The 26,608-nt window shown below is 58.4% G+C and overlaps 1 protein-coding gene across 1 annotated transcript; it reads right to left on the bottom strand.

The window, feature by feature from the left end:
• Positions 1-1,388: 1,388 nt before the first annotated feature.
• On the bottom strand, positions 1,389-26,608 carry WDR86 (WD repeat domain 86). The gene is made up of 7 exons (XM_004281209.3): positions 26,281-26,608; positions 25,334-25,621; positions 15,307-15,448; positions 12,409-12,829; positions 5,177-5,312; positions 2,034-2,137; positions 1,389-1,705 (listed from the first exon to the last, which is right to left on the bottom strand). The coding sequence occupies exons 2-7, from the start codon at positions 25,494-25,496 to the stop codon at positions 1,532-1,534; spliced, it is 1,140 nt and encodes a 379-aa protein (XP_004281257.1). The 5' UTR covers positions 25,497-25,621; positions 26,281-26,608; the 3' UTR covers positions 1,389-1,531.

Raw genomic sequence — 26,608 nt, 5'->3', positions numbered from 1 at the left:
GCAGCCTCGGGCCCTGGAGAAGAAGAACCGCTAGGAAGTGAGGGCTCCCAGACACAGGCGGCGCACGTGGAACCCCTCACCTGTACTCTGTGCTGAGCCCCACCCAAAGAAGGCTGGGTGATGCCGCTTCTGCAAGTTCTTCTCACAGGCCAGCCTGTTTTCCTGGCGAGGCCCCTGGGTTCCCAGGGTTTGGGGGTCGGGCCTACAGCCCATCACAGAGGTATGCGACCCTTTCTACCGCCCCTGGTGGCAATACCCTGTACCTGGTCCCAAGGGGGTGGGATCCACCCATCAGGCATGGACCTGGGCACCCCAGCGAGCAGGTGAAGCCCGTCCTGCCGCGCATCTTGCATGAAGACACTGGCACACCCACCTCTGCATCAAGGGCTGCCTCTGCCCGGGGAGGCTTGTCCTTGGCTAGACGCTGAGCTCTCAAGGGCAGACACTGTCCTCTGCAGCGTTTCCTCTTCCTGCACGGGGCGGGGAGCCAGCCAGGGCCTGGCATGGAGAGCCCTGTGGGTGCGGAACGTGGGCCCCTCCTGGTGTAAGAGGGGCTGCTGGGGGCGGCTCCCCTCAGGGCCTCTTAGGGTCTGAGCCCCACTTTCCCTTTCATCCCTCCGGTCAGGTACTCCAGCTGCCCCCTGTGTACACCTCCAGGGCCTTCACCACGCGGGGCGCGAAGCTGGCCCCTGTGCGGGTGCCCTTCTGCTCCACACCTGCCCTTCCGGCAGGAGCAGCACTGGGTCCCCGCTCTCACCCAGGCAGCTGAGGAGCCGGTTCCTTGCTCCCTGGCCTCTCCCATGCCACTCCCCACTCTAGTGGTGCTGCTGTGACACTGGAGGGGCTGTGAGGCCACAGCCCCTCATTTCACCCCAGGGGGCCAGGCCCAGGCGAGTGTGAGGCCCCTGCTTCCCGGCACCCCTTCTCCCTCTGAGATGGGGCTGGGACACCGTGGGCAGAACAAAAGACGACGTGTTGCAGAGCACTGTTAAGGACCTGTATTTTGGTTCTTCACAAATGGACAATTTGCCAAAATAACGACAGTCTGCGGCTTTTTTCTTTGGCCGCACCGCGCAGCTTGTGGGATCTTAGTTCCCCGACCAGGGATCGAACCCGGACCCTCGACAGTGACAGCGCGAAGCCCTAACCACTGGACCGCCAGGAAGGCCCGGTCTGCGGCTTTCTGAAGCGTCCGCTTCGCTCCGCAGGAAATGCTTGGCCTCGGAGGACCTCGGGCGCCGGGACCGTGGGGCTGGACACCCTGAGAGTCGGGAGGGTCCCGGGAGGGCCGGAGAGCAGGCTGAGGGCTGGGCTCCGCAGGGGCTCTGGCCGAAGGGGGTGGGACCGAGAGGCGGGCTGGGGACGCGGTGGCGGGCAGGCATGGCCTTCCCACGGGCGGCCTGGCGAGGGCTTCGGAAGTCAGCGGACGCGGAGGACAGGCACCACCGCCGCCCCGGTCCTTGCCCTCGGAGCCCCCGGGGCCGACAGCCGCTTTCCCTCCGCGGGTCCGTGGGCGGCCGGTCGGGGCGTCTCAGGCCGGCTGCAGGGGAGCGGCGGCGGCGCAGCCCACTTTGTTGCTGAAGAGGCGCGAGAGGCTGCGCTTGGGAGCGGCGGGACGCGGCGGCGGGGCGCGCGGGAGGCCGCGCACGTCCCAGAGGCGCAGCGCGCCGTCGTGCGAGGCCGTGTAGAGCACCTGGCCGTGCACCTGCGGGCGCGGGGCGTGGGCGGCGCTGGAGGGGGTGCGCCACCGGCCCCCAACCCCGCGCCTCCCCGCAGCTACGGGGTCACGTAGGTGCAGGCCCCGCCCTGCCTCGGGCCAGCGGCGGCCCGGGCCTCGGCGTGAGCCGCGAACGCCCAGGCCGCCTGATGGGAAAGGCTCAGCCCAGGGGGCCTCGGCCCCGGGGAGGCGCTGCCCGCGGGGGAGCGCTGCTGCCTGGCCCCCCCCTCCCCACTTCCCCTCCGAGGCAGAGGTGCAGGCGGGCTCGCCCTCGCTCAACCAGCCACGGGCCCCCGGAGAGAGCTGGAGCGCCTACCTGGATGCAGTTGATGATGAAGGCGTGGCCGCGGAACACCCTCCGCAGCGCTCCAGACTGGGCGTCGAAGGCGCGCGCGCGGGCGTCCCCGCTCCCCGTGAACACTGTGAACACACGGCTGCACTTGCCTCCCGCCCGAGAGCCCTCGTCCCCTCGGGACTCCGCAGGGCGGGGGGCGTGGATGGACAGGGCGCGGAGAGTGCCAGGAACTCTCTCCGGGACCCATCCGCTCGCCTCCCAGGGATGTCATAATTGCAAATGGGAAACAGCAGAAGCCCCTTGAAAGGAAGGAGGCGGCACCTTCCCTATCTCAGTACTTTCCTGTGAGTTCAGGGTGACGCCCACGGTCCCGGAGGCGCCCTCTGTGGGCTGCAGCCGGCTCTGCAGGACTTCGGCTGCCCCACCGCCCTTGGGCTTCAGGTCAGCCTGCCAAGTCCTTCCAGGTGCTTCCACCGCTCCTGAGTACCACCTGGGCCCAGCTTCCTACTCTCAGGCCATTTGGTGGAAACCTTTGGTGAAGCTTAGCTTCCCTGCCGGGTGTTTCTAGCAGCTCTGAAGCCCCTGCCTCGGGGGGTCATCCCCCCCCCCCCCCCGTCTGAGCAGCCTCTTGGGGCAAGGACCAACCAGAAACTCATTTCTCCCCCTCCTCAGTAATGAACTTGGCCCTCCAAACACAACCCAGCGCCTCCGGGGTTCACTAGAGGGCCCCTGCCCAACCTCTCCCAGGGGGAACCTCCCGATTCTGCCTCCCTTGGGCTTTTTCCTACATTACAACTTAGTCCAAGAGTTCTCAAACTCCCGAGGGCAGGCTGGGCCCACCTGAGTTTCTGATTTAAGGAGGTCTGGGGTGGGGCCTGAGAACCTGCATGTCTAGCCAATTCCAAGTAATGCTGATACTGCTGGTCAGGGACCACACTGACGGCATTGGCCAGAGAAACTCCCTGGCCCACTTATCATCTTAGCCCGGGTTCTCCCAGAAGCTGACCCTGACACTAGGTTTCGAGTGCAAACAGTTCATCTGGCAGGGCATTGCAGGAAGTGGGGAGACAAACAGGAAGGAAGGACTCCCATGCAGGTGTTTAAGGGAGCAGGTGACCGCTGGGGGCCCTTGGGAGAAGGGGCGGACCGGGTCTCAGAGTTGTTCCACACAGGGACAAGGACACTGGGCTACTTATCCGTCAACTCCCAGCCCTCCCATGACCTGCCTCACAGGAAAACACCCTCGGGCAGAGGACCTCAGGTGCTGCAGCAGGAAGTGCCCCTGAGCGTGGTACCCATAGCATCTGCTACAGCCACCCAGCAGCCTGAGTGAGCCACAGTAAGCACCCCCTGGGGGCCCCCTGTCCTTGGGGTGTCTATTCCTTATCCCATTTCCTGTGTCACCTGCCTAGTCCCAGGTTTGCTGCTAAAGCTACTAGTGAATGTGGACTTGGAGGGAAAGTTTCATTTCTCGTTCTCTTCAGCTCCTTTCCTGCCTTCCCCTCCACCAATGCACTGTGGTTACTGGGCATCCTGAGGGTGGGAAGGGGGTCCAGAATTAGGTCTGATCATCCTGTAGCCTGTTGGCAAAGACCAAGGACCAAGTTCCTTAACAGCGGGCAGCAGGTAGGGTCTGTGGGATTTGCCGCAGCAGCAGGTTTCATCCCAGCCTCTGCCACGGGGAGGCGCTCTGGGCAACGTTCTTCTCTTTAAATTAGAGGTCCCCGACAGGAGCAGAGCCATAATCACACTTACAGGCTTGGACACAGGAACAGGAAAGAAATCATTTTTCTGCGTCAGACACCTAAATCCTGAGGGCATCTCATGCTCTATTTTCGGAAATTCATTCTATCTTCATCTAACACCTGTGCTGTGAAGTCAACTTGAATTTTCCACTGTGGCTCCTCCCCCACCCCAGTCTGCTCCCTCTCTGCTGTGCTAGGAAGATGGTTCTCAGGCTCAGCTTCGCCTAGGGGGGCTGGCTTCCTGCTGCAGCTGTGTGTGTGTGTGTGTGTGTGTGTGTGTGCGTGTGTGTGTGTGTGTGTGTGTGAGAGAGAGAGAGAGAGAGAGAGAGAGAGAGAGAGAGGACACTGATGGCAAAATATAACATTGGGGATCGTTTTAGGAAAGAGATGTCCAGGAACCTGGGAGCCCCACTCCCATGTAGGTGTGGTGAGGTTGTGGGTTTTGCTTCCCCAGAACAGTGCCTGTCTTCTGCATGTGTCTGGGGTGTAAACAACTGGCTAGTTGGACAGAGCCAGGAAAGCCCAGATGTGTGACAGTTTGAGACCTGTGGGGCAGAGAGATTGCTGACTACCCAGTAAGCCACACTGCCCTCCTTTCTTTCCAAAATAACCCTGATTAATCCTGGTGGCAGTATCCCCAGATAAGGGTTTTTATTATCCTGTCTCTTTTGCAGGCAGTGGTCAGAGAGATGTATACAGAAGTCTTTGGGTGGAGTCTCCAGGAGAGATCTTTAAAGGGGCCTACTCATCTAGGAGACACAACCTTTTGCCCTTCCCTCCTCTTCTTCCTGCCTGCCTAAAACGTATGATGGCTGGAGCTCCAGCAGCTATCTTGAACCATGAGGCCCCCCCTTAAAGATGGCCGATACATGCTAAGGATGATGAAGTGAAGTGAAAAAAGGAACCTGGGTGTCTAACAACTTTGTGGAGCCATCCGTTCCAGCCTAGACCGCCAGCCTCTGAAATTCTTCTACCTCAGAGAGAAAAAAACCACTATCTCATATAAATCCGTCATCTGGACTTTCTCTTATCTGTAGTCAAACCTAATGCCGAGTGAAGCCAAACCCATGCGGCCCTCAAGTCTGACTGGAGTTAAGTGGTGTCACCGTCTCGAGAGTTAGAATGTGTCCCTGAGACCTGCTCTTGACCTGAGGTCCTCTGAACAAGCAGGTTGCTGCACGTCCTAGCGGGGTGAAGGTGGGAAGGAGCCCCTACACCCTTATTTGGAACTTCTTTTGCTGGAGGAACACGTGCACTGACGGGCCACAGCCGCCGCCCTTGGCCGCTGACCGAACTGAGTGGCAGCTGAGGCTCAAAGAGGGAGGAGTGCAGAGAGGTCTGGGCGAGCGCGGATGTGCGGCGGGGCGGGGCTGGAGGGGACAGGCAGGCTGGGGCTGCGGGGAGGGTGGGGTCACTTACAGGTGCCCGCGTGGTACTTGAGGGCGCTCACGCTGTGTCTGTGGGCCGCGAACGTGCGCACACGCTCGCCCGTGTCTGCCAGCCAGCACTTGACCGTCCTGTCGGCGCTGCCCGAGTACACGTGCCGGTTCACCAGCTGGGGGGGGGGGGGGGGGCGGAAGGGAGGGTCGGCACCGGACACGGGTACCACTGACCGTAGGGGGCACCCCGGAAGCCCCTCCAAACCTCTCTCTGTGGAACGTGGAGAGGGGCACGTGCAGGTCTCAGTGGAGACGCTGTGGACAAGCCAGAAATGCCCCTGCCCCTGGGTCGCCCCCCACCACTACCCACTCCAGCACCCAAGGTCACGATGCTCCTCTCTTCCCCTCAGGGCCGTGTAGCTCAGGCAGACCCGGCTTCAGATCCTGACTGGCCCTTGGCCAAGTCAGTGACTCTGCTCTCAGCGGCTTCACCCGCAGACAAGGATCACGCCAGACCCTTCCGTGCTGCTCAGACATGACCGTACAGCGCTCAGCACCCTAAGAGCAAGGACCGGAAAGTGTCGGCCAGCACTGCTGCTGCTACTGCCAGGGGTCTCTCTTCAGCAGTTTCCTACAGCTTGGCCCCGGGAAGGTCAATGTGACTCCACCTGTAGCTGCTTCGGTTCCCTGGTACTGTTCCAGCTGAGAAAAGGGCACCCAGGGCGGGGCTTTCCCACTGGACTTCTGCTTGGGGAAGGGAGATAGGAGAAAGCTCTAGACGTAACCTGACTGACGTGGTGTGTGTAGGGTGGCCCTCTGCTGGGACCCGAGCTGGACACCCAGGGGCCATCATGGGGTCCTCCCCCCTGCCCCTGGACGCAGGTTCCCCCACTTCCCGCTCGCCGCTGCCAGCTGGAGTGGCATTCACACCCCTTCTTGGCGTTGCAGGAGGTTAGGAAAGGGGCTGGGAGACAAAGGAAGGGCATGAGAAAGTCCCCCTCCCAGGAGCACCCCTGCCAAGAGGGACAGGGTACTAGCGTGAGGGAGGCCCAAAGACAATTGAAATAATTCTGCAAATTTCCCTACAGCAAACAGCACGCAGCCCAGAGAGCTCCCGACCAGCACAGCACCTCTGGTTATCGGAGACACGGACGAGAACCGAAGGCTGACGGAGTGGGGTACTCAGCTGCCGTTAGCTGGCTGACGGCACCAGGGCTCCTCCCACTTTGCAGGGCCCAGGAAGAGGAGGGCAGGCTACAAGCCCCCGAGACAGCCATCCAGGACGCCGCTGGGGCCCAGGGGCCGCTGGAGGCTTAGGAAAGATGAGGTCCTTCTCCCAGGGGCAGCAGGCGGCGGGCCTAGTTTGTTTTGCGGGATCTTAGTTCCCCGACCAGGGATCGAACCCGTGCCCCCTGCAGTGGAAGTGCAGAGTCCTAACCCCTGGGCAGCCAGGGAAGCCCCTGGAATGGGCATCCTTAACTCATCCCGAGTCCTCCTAGCTCGAGCACACACTACCTACCCATCTTGGCCACTTTCCACTCCAATTCCCACAGCTGACTCAGTTTCCCCACATTACTTCCCAGTTTAAATCCCGGAGAATAGGACTCTGGCCCAGTGCATCTTTCCACCCCACAGCCACAGCACAGGTCAAACGTGGCCTTGGGCCAATCGCTACGGCAGAGGGGGTGGAATCTCGAGGGACACGTATACCTCTTGGAGGCAGAGACCGAGGGCAGACCAAGTGGGCAACAGGCCTGGCCTGCGTCTCTCAGGCCCCGCCCTCCGGTCCTACTGGGGTTACGACTGGCCCAGCCAATGGAGCCTGGCTTCTGGCCTCTCCCGCTGGCGGTCCACTCCCCAAGGACAGGGCCGCGTGCGATGTCCGCACACCCGAGGGCTCCTGCAGAACATCGCCCAGTCCTCCCTCCGTCTGCACCACCGTCGAGAAGGGCAGGGGGACCTGCCTGGCATCCCCACCTGCTCTCGGCCTTCGGGGCGCCCCCGTCAGCCCTGTGCCTGGAGCCTGAATGTGGCCCGGCTTCCCCAGGTGCACACGTGTCCTCGCTGTGCCCTGAGATCCCTGCACACATACCGTGCTCCCCTTTACAAATCCTCTCTGTGCTGATCCCCCCTCATCTTTTGGGGGAAAGCCACCCTCCAGGACCCCTCATCCTGCTGCCCAGCACTGTCTGCATCCTGCCCCCGAGGCCGACTGCCACTGGCCCCCAGTGTTTCGACTGTCCCCCCACCAAGTGTCACTCCCAGAGGCAGCCCCAGACCTCCAGGGACCACACTCTCCAAACGACCCACTGAGGCTCCCAGACCTATAATAAGGGGAGTGGGTACGGGCAGCCTGTGAGATGGAGACCCCAGTGGCACATCTAGGCCACTCGGCCTCTGCAGCTCTGTCTGCCCCGCCCCGTGAAGGAGGCACCGAGCGTCCACAGCGGCCGAGACAAAGGGAAGACGCCTCCTGCGCATAGCGGGTGTCCTGACGACGCAGGGCCTGGCGCACGTGCTTAAAAAGCAGCACACTTTCAAAGCACAGATCCTGAGCCCTGAGGCTGATAAGCGGGCAGACGCCTCACTGCGTGCTTTGGCTGGTTTCCTGAAAGGACACCCACGGGGAGCAGCAGGGCAGCCCGCGGAGACCAGAGAGACTCAAGGCAGATGGGGAAAGCAGGACAGACCCTGACTGGGCGAGTCACAAAGGCCGGTCCAGCGGGACTCCCTCCCAGCAGCCAAGGCAGCTCCGAGAGGACGGGACGGGGCCTATGGGCCATCTCCCTGCGTGTGACCCACCCAAGCAGAGGGCAGGCCTGGGGCTCTGCTGCTGCAGCCCCAGGGGCGCGGCCTCGCCCTCCCCTCCACTCACGACAGGCCACGCACAGGGCAGCGGGAAAGAAGCAGCTGGGCCACGTGGTGAGCAGAGGGCCAGGTGCAGAGCACAGCCAGGCTCCGGGCACTCAGCCTCCTGTCGGAAGAGGCTCCCCGACTCCAGCACGGTATGGGCCCAGACACACCTTATGAAAGCTGCTTGTTAAAAGCACAGGTTGCATGCTCAGTCCTGGGTTCAAGTCCTGTCTCTGCCCTTTACCAGCTGTGAGACCTTGGGCAAATTGCTTGCCCACTCTGAGCCTCTGTCTTCTCATGTACCAAATGAGAAAAAATAATCACCCTTACAGGTGGCCGTGAGGATAAGTTCAATAATGCACACAGCCTGATCTAACCCGGGAGCCGGTACGTATCCCTAAAAGGCAACAGCAGTCTCTGCTCCAGCCCCTCGGGCTTTGGCAGGACAGTGTTTTGTAGGAAAAGAACGGAGGGCCTGACGATGCTGCAGATGGGCAGGTGCGTGCCCCGAGCCCTTGGGCTGCCCCACACCTGGCAGAGCCTTTCCTGTTCCTCTCTGGCTGTACTGGAAATGTTTAATATCTCATTTCAAAGGTGGGTACATAGGTGTCCCTTTTACCGTTTGCTATACTTCGTTTGAAATGTTTCATAATTAAAAATTAAAAAATATGAAGGGACAGGAAAGAGTCTCCACTTTCTCCTTCTTCACAAGGACCCCCCGGTTGAGCCTAGACCCTGGAGCCCCTCCAAAGAGCAGGGGTAAAGGAGCGGTCCCCCTCGGCGGTCAGCGGGCTTGACCTTGAGTTTTTTACTTGGAAGTGAGCCCTCACCTCTGCTCTGGCCCACCTTCTCCGTAGGAGGCCTGTGCACTCCTGCTCTGCCCCCACCTGGCTTCTGGAACCCTCTGGGGTTCACGTGCTTGACCCTGGATACACATCCCACAGTGAAGAGGAAAGGCAGAGGTCCCCCAGGGCTTGGCCGATTTATTGGGCCTCGCCTCAGCTCCCGGAAAGTTCAGAGCGGGCCGCAGGCCTGCAAGGAGGAGGCAGGATGCTGCAGTGGGCCGATGGTTCAGAGACGGGCATAGGAGGCTGCATAGCTCTGTGAGCTTCCTCTCTTCTCCCCAACCTCTGAAAAGGTGGCCCCCAAGTTTATCTCAACACACAAAAGGGCCTGACCTGTTTCCCAGGGACGGTGTAAACACCACAGCTCCATGCAACAGGCCCCGGGATCCCAGCGGGCACCTCACACTCCGCCTAACAGGAAACCACGGATGACAACTCCCTCGCTCTCCACCTGCCGGCACGAGCGCTTCCTCCCTGAACAATGCCAGAGGCCAGGCCGCAGGGCTCACAGAACCATCCCGGGTCTCCAGACCCCCGAGAACCCTGCCTGCCTCTGCAGGGCGTCTGGGAAGGCAGCCCACCGCTCGCCCAGCTGGGGGGGGGGTCGGAATTCTGGGAGGTCCCCAAGGAGAGATCCTTCCCTGGCTTAGGTGGCTCAACCTGCACGTGGACGTGCAGGAAAAGGACAGAGGAAGGAAACAGACGTGCAGATGTGAACCGAGGGTCACCTATTTGGAGAAGGTAAGGTGAGCAGGGGCAGGGGGTGGCGCCCAGCGGTGACAGCAGGGTCCCAGGGACGGCCCCACGTGGCCAGGGTCTCACGGGCTGGGGCCGAGACTGGCAGGTGGCCCTGCAAGTTTCTGATGGCAGCGGGGACGTGGGGAAGCCCTCCTATTAAAGAGGCAGATGGAGGGGGGAAGGGTCTTCCCCGACCCCACGGTGGGGAGAGGGAGGGACCCTGGAAAGCGGGCAAGGCCAGCACACCCAAAGGTCACCCGCATATGCGTCTCCCAAGTCGCGGTAACCTAGATCTGAGTTTGTACCGGGGAAACACAGCAGGGAGACGCGACGATACAGCATCCAAGCTACAGGGGACGTCTGAGGGGACGTCATATTAAAGCAAAGGAAGCCTGGACGGCCGGGAGTCGGCAGGTCCTCCGTTTCTCGGGAAGGCGCCAGGCCATCTACTGTGGAGATGGTGGCCCTGGACCTCATCGAGCAGAATCTTATCCCCCAACTACTCTGAAAAACGGGGGCTTTTCTGCCTCAGTCCCGCCGTGGGCCGAAGCAGGCTGTGACTTAACAGCTAATGAAGTAACTAACCAACAAACCAAATAACCGCGTGTTTCCTGAGGCAAGTGCCACTGCTGCCGTGGCGTCAGCGTGTGTGCTGCCTTTGTGCCTGTCCCTTCAGGCTCTGCGCTAGGACCGGCCTCTACAGGGGGCCCGCTGCTCCTGACGCTGGGGGCGACCCTCCCCGCCCAAGCCGACAGCGCGGGCCCTGCCTCCTTCCAACTCTGACCCCAGGGGCCTCCACACACTGCACTGTGCCCACCCTCACCCCGCCCCGACCCCATCCCACCGCCCAGCAGGGCCCTCCCCCCACGCCCACCCCCCACCCCCGCCTGGGACCCATCCTGGACAGACCCTGGTGTGTGCTCATGGGAACAACATTGACTTCACTCCGGGAGCTCCCCACCCCACCCCAGTGGCACCCCACACTACGAGCTGGCCTGGCCTTCGAGCTGCTCACGGTCTCCTGAGTACCCTCCTGCAGAGCCCGCAGGGCTCCCACCAGCTCTGCTCCCGGGCACGTTCACTCCCACTGCTGTGCGCGACGCTGGGCTCCACGCCCTGCAGGCTGACTCCAACATGGGAGACGGACTTGCCCCTGGGCGGTACCAGGAGACTGAGCCCAGAGACCCCACGCGCCCTCAGGAACCCAGAGCCCGTCCCTCCATGCCCCGCCCAGGACACATCCCCACTGCCCCCTGCACACCTCTCCCCATCACACACGGTGCTGCCTCCCAGGTGCCTGCCGGTCCTTCCTTCGCCTCCCCAGATCCCGGGATCAGATACCGGGTGGCTTAGGGACCTGCCGTAGAGCACAGGGAACTCTACTCAGTACTCTGTAACGGCCTAGATGGGAAAAGGACCTAAAAGAGAGTGGATATATGTGTATGCATAACTGATTCACTTTGCTGCACATCTAAAACTAACACAATATTGTAAATCAACTCTACTCCAATAAAAATTTTTTAAAAAATCAAAGTTAAAAAAAAAAAAAAGAAAAAAGGTGGCCAACTCTTAGCTCAGTAACAACCAGGCCCCCGCCCTGCCCCCATCACTAGAAAAATGCAATTTATCCAACCAAACATGGGCCCTCTGCCATTCACCAGGGGCCAGAGATGATTCTGTCCAAGCAAAGTGGAGCCCTTCTCTACTCCACCGGTCCTGGGGCCCTAGGGCTGCCCTTCACCTCGAGAACCCAAAACGGGCCTCCTGGCCTGGCTCTCCAGGGGACTGCCACACACTGCTTCCTGTCACCTTGAGGCCACCCCCATCGCTTCATCAGTGGCTCCCCAGAGGCTCGGTGCCTCTGAGCACTGCACCCCAACCTGCTCACCTCGGGTGTGGGAACTGGCCTGGAGAAGGGAAAGGGCTGTGGCCACGACCCGGGCCAGGAACATCCAGACCCTAATATCTAGATAGAGGGAGGGACCGTATGCTGCAGGCATGCCCGCCAAGTGCAGGCCACACATCCTCATAGCAACACATGCTTCATAGCAACAGTATCACAGGCTGACGGGCGTCAAGAACAGGCTCTGCGGCAGGCACTGCGTCCGCTGTCACCTCACTAAATCCTCACGACAACCCGGGGCGGGCACAGCTCCATGCCCGTAATCCCTGATCCAAACCTCGGCCGATGTGTTTCGGGAGTTTTTGGATTTGAGGAACACACTCGTGTTTCCACAGCAAAGGTACACGTAGTCCCAGGAAGTGAGATTAAACTTAACTACAACCAGCCTCATATCAAAATGAGTTTTGATGCCAAGCCTAAGAAAAAAACCTTCCTTTTTTTTCAACTTTTGGATTTAGGAATTATGGACCACGGTTTGTGCGTAGACGCAATCCTCACTTCACACGGACGGAAACCAAAATTCATGTGTTGGCAACAGCCCTACCCCTGGTATCTGTGAATGTGACTGTATTTGGAAATAGGGCGTTTAAGGACGTAATTCAGTTAAAATGAGGGCATTAGAGTGGAACCTCATCCAGTATGACTGGTGTCCTTACGAGAAGAGGGAATCTGGAAGCAGAGGGAAGACGGTGTGAGGACACCAGGGGAATGGCCGTCTACCAGCCGAGGGGAGAGGCCTCAGAGGAAACCAACCCTGCTGACACCTTGATCTCGGACTTCCGGCCTCCAGAGCTGTGAGCCAATCAATCTCTGCTGTTTAAGCTGCCCAGTCAGTGGTACTTTGTTCCACAGCCTGAGCTGACTGGTACCCTGGGTGGGGCGGCAGCTCAGAGGAGGAGCCAGGGGCCTCCCTGGCAGCCAGGCCGGCCTCACCTCCAGACAGATGACGGAGCCCTGGTGCTCCTGGAACACACGCAGCTGCTGCCCACTCAGGATGTCCCAGGCTCGGACGGTGGCATCTGTGCTTCCAGTGAAGGCCGTGTGGCCAGGCGTGGCCAGCACCAGGCAGAGCACGGCACCTGTGTGGCCCCGCAGTGTCTGGTGGCAGCAGCCGCTGGCCACCTGCCAGACCTTAGCCGTGCCATCCGTGCTGCCCGTCACCAGGAGCCCCCTGGCCACGGCCTCCTCCGTGCACGGAGCCCCAGGGAGGTCCTGGGGCGCAGAGTAGGCTAGAGTCAGCACACAGTTGCGGTGGCCCCGGAACTCCCGGGCCACCTGCCCCTTGTCCACACTCCAGGCTCGAGCTGTCCGGTCGTAGGAGCTGCTGAAGAGCTGGTTGTTGGCGACCAGGATCCTGGTGGCAAGAGGGGAAGGGTCAGGGGTCAGAGCGCACAGGGCTGCCCGGCAGGCTGGCGTCTTACGTGTTCAATGAGCCCAGGTGATGGGTGAGAAGAATGAATGGTCCCAGTGACTGGGAGCCCCGAGTGTGAGAAAATCTCAAGGCTGAGGAATCTGAGGCCCCCTGCAGCAGGGGAACAGTGAGGGAGCCAGGAGAGCCCACGGGGGGGGGGGGGGGGGGGGAGCAGAGCCTGCCAAACAGTAACTATTCATGACTCCTATTCTCATTTTGATGTATGCTAAGACTTTCTCTGCAGAAAATACACATCTGTCTCTAGCATAGAACTCTGTGTATAACTTCAAAGGGCATGAGGGTGGACCCTAATTTACACACCACCCCCAAAGGGCTGCGGCCTGAACCTGGAATGCGGCGTGTCGTCTGTGTGGCCACAGAGGGGTCAGGACCCCCATCTCAGTCTCAGAGCCACCCCTCTTTTAAAAGGTCTTGCCTGGGAGCCTAGCACGGGCAGGAGGAAAGATGGACACGGAACAGAGCAGACCTTCCTTCCGCGGCCTCTCACCTCTGGGCGGTTCTCACTTCCCACAAGTCATTAAGGATGCAGCACAAGAAAAGCACACTTTCTACTGATGGCTTCTTCCCTAATGCCAGGAGGTATGGTCTTCACCACCTGTGTGTTTCTAAAGGAAAGTGACGACGTGGTGCCTCGGGCGATGTTCTGGCAGCCCGAGTCCTGCCGGGTGTGGCCTCTGATGGCAGGGACGCCGGGCCGGGCCATTGCCCCCAGAAGCTCACACACCTGGCCCGGCTCTGAAAACACGAGAACTGTAGCCCATGTTCTCACCTCAGGGCCATCAAGCATTTGTGAGCAGTTACTTAATAATGCAGATATGCACCCAGAGATGTTTAGAACAGCCAACTGCTCAAAAGAGTGTGTGTGTGCGTGTGTGTGTGTGTGTGTGTGCATGAGCACATATGTGTACGTGTGTGTGAACATGTGTGCACTTGGGAGCGTCTACACCCGGCAGAGCATCATTTCCAGCCTTAATTGTCCGGATTTCCTTTTGAGGAGCCACTGATTCGTTTCCAGGCACAACCGGAGGGCCGGCTGGTCACCTGAGATGTGGCTTTCTCCCACCCACCCCATCCTCTGTCAGCCCTTCCAGCCACTCACAGCCTCACTAGAGGAGGCGCCCCAGGCCCACACTTCTCCTCAGTCACAAACTTCTTTCTCAAGAAAGAGTGTGGAAGAGGCCAGCAAGAGCTGAAATACAGGTCCCAGTTCCAGCCCTCCTCCGCCCCGGCCTGCATGGTGCTGGCTGGTCTCCCAGGACCCCGGGCCTCGCCTGCTCTATCTAAGGGGTGTAGGTGGGATAAAAGCTCAGCTGCAGGAGGCGGGGGCTGGGGCAGAGCTCTATGGGGTCCCCACTGGGGTCCTTCCCCACTCAGAACCATCAAGCCAACACGAGCCTTGTGCCTCTCTGCTCAGCGATGCTCCCCTGTTCCCGCCCTGTGGGAGCACCGTTCCGTCTACAGGCAGCTGGTACTCTGGGCAGTTAATGATCGGGCTGCCCCACCGCTTCCACCCACCGTGCGCTGGAACATTAGGTCGGACGGGTCCCACCTGGACCCAGGCTCCACAAAGCTCACGCTGCCAGCATCCCCTCTGGCTGAGAACATCCTTCCGTCCCTGCCCCCCACCCCGCCAAATGCCCGCCTGCACTGGGCCCTTTCCCTGCTTAGTTCGCTGCCTGGGCAGCTGCCCTTCCTGGTCAGTGAGGTCACGAGGGCCCCGGTGCCCAGACTCCTGCTCATACCGGGCACTCCCTCGGGAGTTTGCGACGGGCCCCAAGTTGCAGAGATAGTGTCCAATTGATCTGATCACCAAGGAATTTCCATGGCTCAGCTCAGACCCAAACTCAATACATTTTTGCAAAAATTCAAACCTCCGTGAGAAGGAAGGTCTGGGATATCTTCAACAGCAACACGGAAAGGAGAGGTTTAAAAACACCCTCGACTCCCTCTTCAGAACAATCCCCATTCTGCCCCTCCTCCGAGCCCCCAGTCCACCATCAGGTACCAATTAAGCCATTTCCTGTGGAATTTGTTCCCTCGGTGGGAGCTGTAGCCTCCAACCCCTTTCCCTGCACCCAGCTGGGGGCAGCTGTGCTGCCAGGGCCATGGGAGGGCTTTCAGGCTCTGGTCTAAGTGTTGGTGGTGCCTCCCTGCCCCACCTCCGCCTCCCAGCCCCCCCAACCTGCAGCCCTGGGCAGTTAGCGCTTGCTGCGCTGGGGACACTGCTGTCCTTCCACTGCTGTTGCTCCGGACCACCTCCCCGCATGTCCACACGTGTTCCCCAGGGAAGCTAAGTTCCTCCAGGGCAGGGGCCCCACAGCCTACATCTCTGTCCCCTGGGACTCGGCCGGGTACCATGAGGAGAGGCCGAGTCCTCCCCGCCTGGCAGGCACACCGACCTGTTCACAATGGACGTGTGTCCCCGGAACACCTGCAGACACTGCCCGGTCAGCACGTCCCACTTCCTGATGGTGCAGTCAGCACTGCACGTGAAGGCGGCTTCGTCCTCCAGCTGGCAGAAGGTCACATAGCTTTCGTGCCCTGCAGATGAGCGGGGGTGATGTGAGCACAGCAGGGCAAGCCAGCTCCCGTTTTTTCTTTGAGAATGTTTGAGATGGGGAGGAAGGGAAGAAAGCAGGGGGCGGCGAGTGTTTGCAGCAAGTCCAGTAGTGACTAGCATGTTGAAATGATGCTTTAAGTCTGGGAGAATCTCAGGAATCGTGGGGGCCAGGAGCAATTCAGGGGGCACTTAGCCTGCCCTGGAATCCTTCCTCCCTCCTCTCCTTCCCTCCCCCTTCTTAGTCATCTCCTTTTAGGCTTCTTCAAACTTTTCAGCTACTTGTATTCACTCCGTCATTCAACAAACCCCATGTTACAGACGCAGGAAGCACAGAGGCCAAGGGCATGGTCTTCGGAACCAGAATGCCTGGGCTAGAAGCCTGGTGCTGCTACTGGTTGCCCATGGGCAACTTATTTCACCTCTCTGTGCCTCGATTTCCTCACCTGAAATGGGGAGAGTGACAATGCCTATCTCACGGTGTTCCTGTGCCGGCTGTGTAAACGCTAGGCGTGAGCTGTTCTTACATTTGGGGACAGACACTGTGGTAGGCAGAATTCTGGCCCCGAAGAGAGCAGGTCCTAATTGCTGGAACCTAGAAATGTTACCTTTCTTGGAAGAAGACACATTTATAGATGCAATTAATTAAGGATCTTGAGACGGGGAGATTGTCCTGGATATCAGGGTGGGCCCTACACGCCATCACAAGCATCCTTGTAAGAAGGAGGCAGAGGGACTTCCCTCGTGGTCCAGTGGTTAAGACTCCATGTTCCCAATGCAGGGGGCCCAGGTTCGACCCCTGGTCAGGGAACTGGATCCTGCATGTCGCAACTAAGAGCCCACATGCTGCAACTAAAGATCCCGCATGCCGCAACTAAAGACCCCTCATGCCACACCTAAGAACCGGCACAGCCAAATAAATAAATAAGTACACACACAGAGGAGGCAGAGGGAGATCTGAGGACACAGAGAAGGCACCGTGAAGAGAGAGCAGAGATTTGCAGGTGCTGGCCCTGAAGATGGAAGTGATGCGGCCACAAGCCAAGGGGTGCAGCAGCCATCAGAAGCTGGAAAGGCAACGGCATTCTCCCCTACAGGTTGCAGAAGGAACCCAGCCCTGCCAACCCCTTGATTTCATCCCAGTGACACTGATTTTGGACTTTTGGCCTCCAGACTTGTGCCGGAATAAACTTGTTTTAAGGAAACCCAGTGTGATCATCGGTCACAGCCGCTGCAGGGCACAAATACAGAAACAGACATAATTAAAACACATTCCCTGCCTTCAAACAGAGCAGCCAGCCCAGAAGGAGGGACAGTCAGTCGAGCCTGATACGTGCTGGGACAGAGCGTGACGAGGGTCGACAGAGCAGAAGCCTGGGTGTGGCAGGCAAGGAAGGGTCTACGCAGTACCCGTGTCTGTCGGGAGAAGAGGAAGAGCATCTGGGAGAGAAGCCAGCACACACCAAAGCAGGAGGGGTCCCTGGGGCCAGAATTCAGGCATTTGGCAGAAACGGTGGATTAAGTAGACACAGTGAGAGTGGAGGTCTGGGACGGAGGGAGGGCCCCGCAGTCTGGGGTCTCGGCCAAGTGCACCTGGTCATCCTCTTACGGGGCAGTTGTCAGATCTTTTGACTCTCATCCTGGCTGTGGGGTCGATGTTTACCACTCGACCATTATTAAGCAGCCCATGAATCCTCCATCCTTGGACACAGTAGGGCCTGTTTTTCAGGTAAAAGTGTTTCCATCTCGGATATAAGCACTTCCAACAGCAAACTGAAGCTGACTCTACTGGAGAAGAATTCAGGGACCAGAAAATCAACAGAAGCAAAGGAATGTTAGACCTAAGAGCCACTTCACAGACGAGGAGACTGAAGAATTCAAATAATAACACATGGGAGCGTCATATTTATTGCTTTAAGGATTTCGATCAGATTTTAAAATTTCATCTAGATGTCTGCTATCTTGTAGACGGGGAGTTAGAATCTCCTGGGTAGTTTCAAGCTGATTCACACTTACTTTTTTTTTTTTTTGGCCCTGGGGTCAAGCTTAGTTTCTCTTGGAAGAACCCAACTTCCTGAGTTCTAAGAAACAGAATTTTTTTTTAAAGTAAGAAAGAAACGTTTTCCCGTCTTCTTGGATAGCACATACCAGGCCTCTAGGAAAACAACATTTGCGTAAATTAAGTAAACATGGGAAGAGGCTGCAGACTGTTTCCCTCAAAGTGCGCATCAGTTTAAAAGTCGAGGGCAGGACTTCCCTGGTGGCGCAGTGGTTGAGAGTCCGCCTGCCGATGCAGGGGACACAGGTTCGTGCCCTGGTCCGGGAAGATCCCACGTGCCGCGGAGCAGCTGGGCCCGTGAGCCATGGCCGCTGAGCCTGCGCGTCCGGAGCCTGTGCTCCGCAACGGGAGAGGCCACGACAGTGAGAGGCCCGCGTACCGCAAACAAACAAACAAACAAAAAGTCGAGGGCAAATGTGTTTGGCAAAACACAGCCCAGCTTTTTGCCAATCCCAAAATGATTATAAAATATCTGAGGATTCTCAACGAGCTTTCCCCGAGACCAGATCAGCCATCAGGAGGGGTCGGGAGGACTCAGCACCATGAGGAGTGCCCAGTGCTAACCAAGGCCAGGAGAGGCTCCCTCGGGGTGTCACTCCCATGCCAGCTCCTTCCGTCCCATCTCAGCAGCATCTGACAGCAGGAGGGCAGAGCGTCATGTGAACCCGTCAACCAGGCCAAGAAAAACACTGAAAATCCAAGCGTGGCACCTAGACTCGGTGACGCTGCAGCCATTAACCAAGACTGAGAGTGGGACAGCTTTTCTGATACGTAGAAGTAAAAGAACGGATGTATACACTGATTGCAAATCAACAGAACTATAAACAGACTTGAAGAAAAGAGGTGATAATAAAAAGAAGTTTTTCAATGTAAAACAACTCATCCCCGAAGCTGGGCCAGGCTGATCCTCTGCCCCCTCAGGGGACTGGCCAAGCTGGCGGGGGTCCCTGCATCGATCTAGGCTCTCCCCCGCACAAGCCCCTTCTCCAGCACAAGACGCCCATCTCACATCTGACAACCCAAGGAAGCGATCCGGGCTCAGAGCCCTTGCAGCACGGGGGCCCTGGGGGCTGCGGAGCGCGCCCCTGACTATAATCCACAGGCTATAATCCAGAGACCAACGACAGGGCTCCACCGCCCCGGCAGGATCACCAGGGGTGGAGGAGTGAGGGCTCGGAGAAGGGAGGGCCCATCATGTCTCCAGGGACCACAGCGCCTCGGCCACAAGCTGTTGGAATTGTGCAGAGTAAGCAAGAAAGCCAAACTAAAAATAAATATTTTTGAAGGGATATAGAATGCAGATAAAATGCGGTTATTCTGTTCAACAGAATACGCTGAGGCTCAGGGTTTCCTGCCAAGGTTGCCGGCCCCGTCTCCCCGCTTGCACGCCCCTGGACTCGCCGGAGGGTTAGAGTCCAAGTGCCCCCTCCCCATGCAGCAGCAGCTCGCCGCGCTGGAGACCAGGGTCTGCAGGGGCAGAGGGGCCTGGAGTGGGCACGGCCCAGCTGAACACGCCTTCCACTCAGCATGAAAAGCGGGGCCTCCTCTCGCCCTGCTGCCCCTGGCGTCTTTCGTCTGCCCCCGTGGGTCCTCGTCTTCTCCAGCCTGCGCCCTGCAGCGCCCCCCACCCGCTGTGGGCTCCCGGTCTCCTCCGCTGCCCGCAGGGTTCAGACAGTCGGGAGCCCCAGGAGGTCTCTAGTTCGGGATGCGCTGGCCGAGGCCCTCAAACCACGGTCACGCCTCCCCGGAGGGAGCCCCCTCCCCAGCCGTTTCCAGGCGGCAGTGACCGCTCCCATCCTCCCTCCTTCAGGCCTGGGGATGATGACAGCTCCTCTGGTACTCGCCGTAAGTACAGTGGTTCCCCACACTCTGCCCACATTCTACAAGCGTCCCTTTATTAGACTCTCCTCGAGTTACCATTCTGAGGTGCCAGTTGTTTCCTGCCGTTGTCTGAGCACGGAAGCCCTGGCTGGAATGGACGGGGTCTGACAAAGCCACTGAGGACGCAGGCTTGGGCCACCCGCCCCCGAGCTCCCAGCCCGGGCTGATGCTCTGCTCACTGCTGCCGCCGCAGGGTCTGTCCTCAGCCCAGCTTCACCCGCTCCACAACCTTGACCAAACTCTCTCCGGCCTCCATCCCCATTCTCCTAAATCCGCACCCACAGGGGAGCTCACCTGCCCCAGACCGTGGTCTCCGCAGAGCTTCAGAGTGAATTGCCAGTATGGGCCTCCTTCACATCCATACTTAAACTGTTTTGTTGTTGTTTTTTTTTTGCGGTACGCGGGCCTCTCACTGCCGTGGCTCCTCCCGCCGCGGAGCACAGGCTCCGGACGCGCAGGCCCAGCGGCCACGGCCCATGGGCCCAGCCGCTCCGCGGCATGTGGAATCTTCCCGGACCAGGGCACGAACCCGTGTCCCCTGCATCGGCAGGCGGACTCCCAACCACTGCGCCACCAGGGAAGCCCAAAACAAACTGTTTTTTGATGGAATTTTTCCTTGACCAGGACAAAGTTAATAACGATTTGTTTGTGCTCCCACGTGCCCGTTTAAAAATACGTATGAGATGATTCAGCAATCCCACTTCTGGGTATATACCCAAAAGAGTGGAAAGCAGGGCCTGGAAGAGATATTTGCACACCCATGTTCACAGCAGCATCACTCACAATGGTCAGGAAGTGGAAGCAGCCCGTGTCCACCGACGGATGATGGATAAAGAAGAGAGATGAGATCCACACGGCAGAACAGCCTTCGGCTTTCAAAAGGAAGGACATTGTGGCCCGTGCTACAACCTTGGGGACATTGTGCTGAGTGAAATGAGCCAGTCCCCAAAAGACAACTAATATGTGATTGCACTTATACAAGGCACCCAGAGGAGTCAGGTTCCTAGAGGCAGAAAGTAGAACAGTGGGTGCCAGGGGCTGGGGGAGGGAGGAACTAGGTTATTGTTCAGAGGGGACGGTTTCAGTTTTACAAGAGGAGAAAACCCCGGAGGTGATGGTGGGAATGGCTGCACAACATTTTGAGCGTTTAATGTCTCTGAACTGTATATTAAAAATGGCTAAGATGGTGAATATTATGCTGTGTGTTTTTTATAACAATTAAAAATTGTCTCAGTTCCAGGTCCTCCTGGGCCAAGAGGTGAACCCTGACTACCCCAGCCCACCAAGTTCCTGCTCTTCTGAAGTGCACACAGCCCCTTAGTTAAGCAGTCGTTCTCTCAATCCAATCTGCAAATTCCCTGGGGCGGGATCCGAGACTCTTGCAGCTTTGAATCCGACACAGGCACCCAGCGCAGTCAGGCCAACAGGCAGGTGAGGGGGAAAGGGCTCTGGACCCAGAGGGAGGAGCGCAGAGGGCTGGCAAGCCTCAGTTTCCTCATCTACAAAACGGGATGATAAAGAGTTGTGCGAGGCAAATGAGGAAGAGCTTCGGAGCTGGCATGGCACAGTGCCAAGGGGTGCTGTGACTCACTTCGGGCGTGAAGGATAAGACAGCAAATACAATGAGCTAGGAACTCCTTATTAACTGGCTGGATGCCCACCATGACCTTATGAGATTAGGTTCCTCTTGTCATCACCCCCAATTCACAGATAAAGAAACTGAGGCACGGGACTTCCCTGGTGGTCCAGTGGGTAAGACTCCACGCTCCCAGTGTGGGGGACCCGGGTTCGATCCCTGCTCGGGGAACTAGATCCCACATGCATGCCGCAACTAAGAAGCCCTCATGCTGCAACTGAGGATCCCGTGTGCCGCAATGAAGATCCCGTGTGCTGCAACTAAGACTTGGCGCAGCCAAAATAAATAAATAAATAGGGCTTCCCTGGTGGCGCAGTGTTCAAGAATCCACCTGCCAATGCAGGGAACATGGGTTCGAGCCCTGGTCCGGGAAGATCTGGGAAGATCCTCTGGCCCCCAACTGCTTCTGCACCGTGAGCTCGTCTGCAGAAGGAAAACGCATGGCAGGAGCTGCCAACCCAGGCCGCTCTGCCCGAGAAATCCAGGCCTGACCCACCAACAGGCTCTCCTTTGAAGCCTTCTGTGGGCCCCAAGCTATGCGAGGAGCTGACACTCACCCCGAGGTGGCAGTGTCTACAATGGCAGTGGAAAGAGCCTGGATTTGGAGTCAGGAGACCTGCAGGGTCTGCTGCTGATCAGCCATGTGGCCCCGGGGGAGCACAGCTTCCCTGCAACTCTGTCCTGCCCAGAGCAGGGGCCACACGGTGGGCGAGAAGCCTCTCTGCCGCCGACCAGCGCAAGACCCTGGACGAGCCCTGCAACCACACCATGCTTGGGGCGTGCTGACAACAGCACCTGCCTCACGATGTGAGTGTCTAGGAGACACTTAGAATATGCTGCGTGTTGGTAAACATCTGCATCTCCTGCTCTCATCTATAAACTGGTGTTATCATAGCAGCACTATTCACAATAGCCAAGACATGGAAGCTACCTGAATGTCCATCGACAGATGAATGGATAAAGGAGATGTGGTGTGTGTACACACACACACACACACACACACACACACACACAAAATGGAATACTACTCAGCCATCAAAAAGAATGAAATAATGCCATTTGCAGCAACATGGATGGACCTAGAGATTACCATACTAAGCGAAGTAAGTCAGAAAGAGAAAGACAAATACCGTATGATATCACTTATAGGTGGAATCTCAAATACAATACAAATCAACATATCTACAAAACAAAAACAGACTCACAGACATAGAGAACAGACTTGTGGTTGCCAGGGGTGGGGAGGGAAGGAATGGGAGCTTGGGATTCGCAGAGGCAAACTATTATATATAGAATGGATAAATAACAAGGTCCTACTGTATAGCACAGGGAACTATATTCCATATTCTGTGACAAACCCTAATGGAAAAGAATATGGAAAAGAATATATATAAATATATATGTATAACTGAGCCACTTTGCCATACAGAAGAACTTAACACAACATTGTAAGTCAACTATACTTCAATAAAATTTAAAAAATAAATAAATAAACTGCTGTCAATTGTTATTTTATTTTATTTTTTTTTTGGCCGTGCCACGCAGCTTGTCTTGGTTCCCCAACCGGGGACTGAACCCAGACCCTCAGCAGTGAAAGCGCAGAGTCCTAACCATTGGACTGCCAGGGAAGTCCCTAAACTGCTGTCAATTCTATCCACCTCACAGTTGCAAGGGTTAATAACATAAGAAATATGTACTTAGAAGGGTATTTATAAAATACAGGGCACTAAAATGTCAAGACATTTTTATTAATATTTCACTCATACAAAAAAAATCCTATGGACTTCCCTGGTGGCGCAGTGGTTAAGAATCCACCTGCCAATGCAGGGGACACGAGTTTGATTCCCAGTCCGGGAAGATCCCACACGCCACAGAGCAACTAAGCCCGTGTGCCACAACTACTCAACCCATGCGCCACAGCTACTGAAGCCTGCGCGCCTAGAGCCTGAGCTCTGCAACAAGAGAAGCCACCGCAATGAGAAGCCCACGCACCGCAATGAAGAGTAGCCCCTGCTCGCCGCAACTAGAGAAATCCCGCGTGCAGCAACAAAGACCCAACGCAGCCAAAAAAAAAAATCCCACAGAGGAGCAGTTGGCAGGTCCTTGCTTACCATGGGGGCCACACAAGGATTATCACACACCCAAAATGACTCTCTCACAAGTCTATTAGTGCAATTTCAGGATAAGCAAAGGTTACTTTTGTCCCCTCTGTCCTTGACAATTCTTAAAGTGCAAACCCTTATAAAGAAATGACCCTGTCAGCAGTTTTTCCGTTTGATAGCGTTTTCCCATGGAGTGGGTAGGCCTCCAACTAGGGCAACAGAGGGTCCAGTGTGGCCTTGCTAGGAAGCAGGTTCTGGTGTCCTGCGGGGACGAGCTGCTGTGAGGGTCACTAAAGTGGGTGTGAAGGGGACTTGCCAGGCACAGAGCCGGGTGAGGATGGCAGGGCAGGGCTGGGCAGGACTGTGGGCCCTGGGGGCGGAGCCGGGTGCCCACGAGGCCAGAACCACCCTGGAAAGGACTGGAGCTTCCTGAGGCAGAAACTGGCCTACAAACGGGGCTCCCACGAGGGGTCCCAGGCCCAGGGCTCCCCGGGCCAGCCAATCAGCAGAGTCACCTCACAGCTTGTTAGAAATGCCAATTCTGGAGTCCTACCCCCAAAGGCTCAGTGAAACCCAGACCTAGGAACCTGCATCTCTGAAAGCCCTCCAGACACTGTTCTCATATTTGGAAAGCAATACACACTGGATTTAAATTTTCTAACAGATCTATGCCTTGGCAGTCTGTGTGACTCTCTGTGCGTGGTGGCCAACTCCCCATTACCTACACCAGCTCCCAAACAGCAGGCAGTCCAAGATGCATCCCTACTGAGTTTTGATGTAAAACCAACAGGGTGCGACTTCCCTAGCGGTTCAGTGGTTAAGATCTGCCTGACAAAGTAGGGGACACGGGGTCGAGCCCTGGTCTGGGAAGATCCCACATGACGGGGAGCAACTAAGCCCGCGTGCCACAACTACTGAAGCCTGCACACCTAAAGCCCATGCTCCGCAACAAGAGAAGCCATCGCAATGAGAAGCCCGCGCACTGCAACGAAGAGTAGCACCCGCTCGCCGCAACTAGAGAAAGTCCGCGCACAGCAGTGAAGACCCAACGCAGCCAAAAAATAAATAAATAAAAAATAAAAATAAAACCAACAGGGTGGGACTTCCCTAGCGGTCCAGTGGTTAATACTCTGCGCTTCCACTGCAGGGGTCACAGGTTCGCTCCTCGGTCAGGGGGAACTAAGATCCCACGAGCCTCATGGCCCAGCCAAAGATAAATAAATAAATAAATGAAATGAAATGAAAAAAAGAAACCCAGCAGGGTCAGGATCCGCCAATACGGAAGCTAATTTACTCCCTGTGCCTAGATGAGCCAGGAGGCCTGGGGCAGGCCACCCAGGATTTGCTGATTATGGTGGAAAAACCAACAGTGAAAAATAACTGTGCACAGAGTGCAGGCAGCCTGGTGCTTCCACGAGGGGCTGTAGGAGCCACTCAGACAACAGAGGGACCTCACACTCCTGTGCTGCAGGCATGTGACAGGGACCCGAGGTAAGAAAAACGTCCACCTCCCCTTGAGTAAGCCACAAATATAAATCGGTGTGGGTAGGCTGGTAGGGCTCTTTCGTAAAACAATATTTACGCCTATGTGTACCTCCTGGTATTTCATGGACTTTCCAAACATGCCAAATTGCAGGTGAAATGAGGCAGTGAGAGAGCAGGGCAGGGGGGTCGATTTTGGGAGGGGGTTTTCGACTCTGCCCCACCATGGCCTGTGTAAACCGCTGGCGAACTACCTAACTCCGTGCCTCAGTTTCCCTGCCTGCACGAGTGGTGGGAAGACAGTACCACACCATATGGAGTGCACTCCGCAGTGCCCAGGCCGATTAACAAGCCACCGTTGTGACTACAAAGGCCCCGAGAGAGGAAATGTTCAGCCAGAGGTCACAAGGCCAGTGAGAGACGAGGGAAGCTGAAAGGGGCAGGGCTGCGATTTCTTTTTGTTAAAACTGCCGTGATGGAAGGGATTTCACCCAGCGGTTGACAGGTGATCTGCGCCCTCGCAGCCTCGCCCCTCGGCTCACTGGCCCGTATCGCAGCCCCCTCTGCACTCCCACGCCACCCAGCGCGATGGGCGCGGGCTGGACTTGGGGGAAGGGGTCTGCGGACAAAAGCGCCCAGGTCTGAGGCAGGCGAGCGTTAGAGAGGAGGACAGAGAGAGAGGTCGGAGGACGCGGCCAAGCGGGTCTACCTTGCAGGAGGGCGCAGCACTGGCCGTCCGCGGTGCTCCAGAGTCGGGCCGTGCCGTCCTCGCTGCCCGTCAGCAGGCGCTGCCCGTCGGGGCTCAGGCTGAGCCAGTTGATGCCCCCGCGGTGGTCCGCGCAGACCCTCAGGGCAGACCCTCCGCCCCCCATCCCGCCGGTCGGGCGGCGGACTTAGGAGGAGGCTGCGCCCCGCTAGGGAGGGGCGCCCGGGTATCCTCGCCGCGGCTCCCTGTGGCTGCGTCCCGCGGCCATCGCGGGCCCCCGGCCCCCGGCTCCTGCGGAAGCACGCGGCGCGGCTGAAGCGCCGCACGCTCGCTCCCGTGCGCCCACCCGGCCTCCCGGCCCGCGGAGGCGGTGGGGGCTGCGCTGCGCTGGGCGGCCCACTCGGGACTCCCGGTCCCCGGGTGCAGCAGTCGCAGCTCCACCGGCGCGGAACGCCTCCCTTGCCCGCGCCCCCAGGGAAGACCCGCACCCCACCTGAGCAGAGGCGTCCCGGGGCGCGCGGGAAAGCCCGGACCTCTTCTCGGGGCGCCGGGGACGGGGAGAACACGGGAAGCGGAGCGCCCCGCGTACGCTCCTCGGCCCGCTCCGCGCGCTCCGGGCGGCCGAAGCGAACAATACAGTTCAGCCTGGCTCCTCCTCAGAGACCACCCCTCAACCTGTCCCTCCCACTTTCCTGGCCTGCGCTCCCGCCCCCGCCCTCGCCCCCGCCCCCGCCCTCGCCCTCTCGGGACAGACCTCAGCCCGCGGTCCCCGCGCCCGCCCCTGGGACGCTGCGGACCGCTCAGCGTGCGACGGTTCCGGCTGCCCGGCCTGCGCCTCTGGGCTCCCGCCCCCTGCCACCCCCGCCAGGATCAAAGGCCGGGACGAGGAGGAGGAGAAGGAGGTGGACTGCAGGGTCTGGGTTGGGGAGACGCTCACGCCGGGAACTCACCCGGGCCCGCGGCTGCGCGCCACCACCAGGCAAGTCAGCTCCTTCCAGGCTCCCAGTCCTAAGGACCCTTGCCAGAGGGGCTCTCGGGGGACTTGGGGTCGGCCCTGCTTGTTGGAGAGCGCCCTTAGTCCGCCCTCGCTGGGGAATCACGTGCACACCCCGAATCCTAAATAAATCCCGCAAGAGGAGGGGGAGTCCCCCCTCCCCACCCCCCCGCGCTCCCAGGCTCGGCGCGCATCTCTGACTGTCCACCGAGATCTCTGCAGGAATCCGACGCCCCGGGCAGCGAGACCTCCTGGAGCGCGGGTCTGCGTGTTCCCATCAGGCA

The sequence above is a fragment of the Orcinus orca genome, chromosome 9 (assembly GCF_937001465.1).
Source record: "Orcinus orca chromosome 9, mOrcOrc1.1, whole genome shotgun sequence".
NCBI classification, from domain to species: domain Eukaryota; kingdom Metazoa; phylum Chordata; class Mammalia; order Artiodactyla; family Delphinidae; genus Orcinus; species Orcinus orca.
This window is presented reverse-complemented; position numbering and strand designations above follow the sequence as displayed.

Coding starts and splice junctions, on each gene's coding strand:
- WDR86 (XM_004281209.3), bottom strand. CDS start 25,496: ATGGGGGGCGGAGGGTCTGCCCTGAGGGTCTGCGCGGACCACCGCGGG. Junction 15,449..25,333: donor GTGCTGCGCCCTCCTGCAAG/GTAGACCCGCTT, acceptor GCTCATCTGCAG/GGCACGAAAGCTATGTGACC. Junction 12,830..15,306: donor CACACGTCCATTGTGAACAG/GTCGGTGTGCCT, acceptor TCTTGCCACCAG/GATCCTGGTCGCCAACAACC.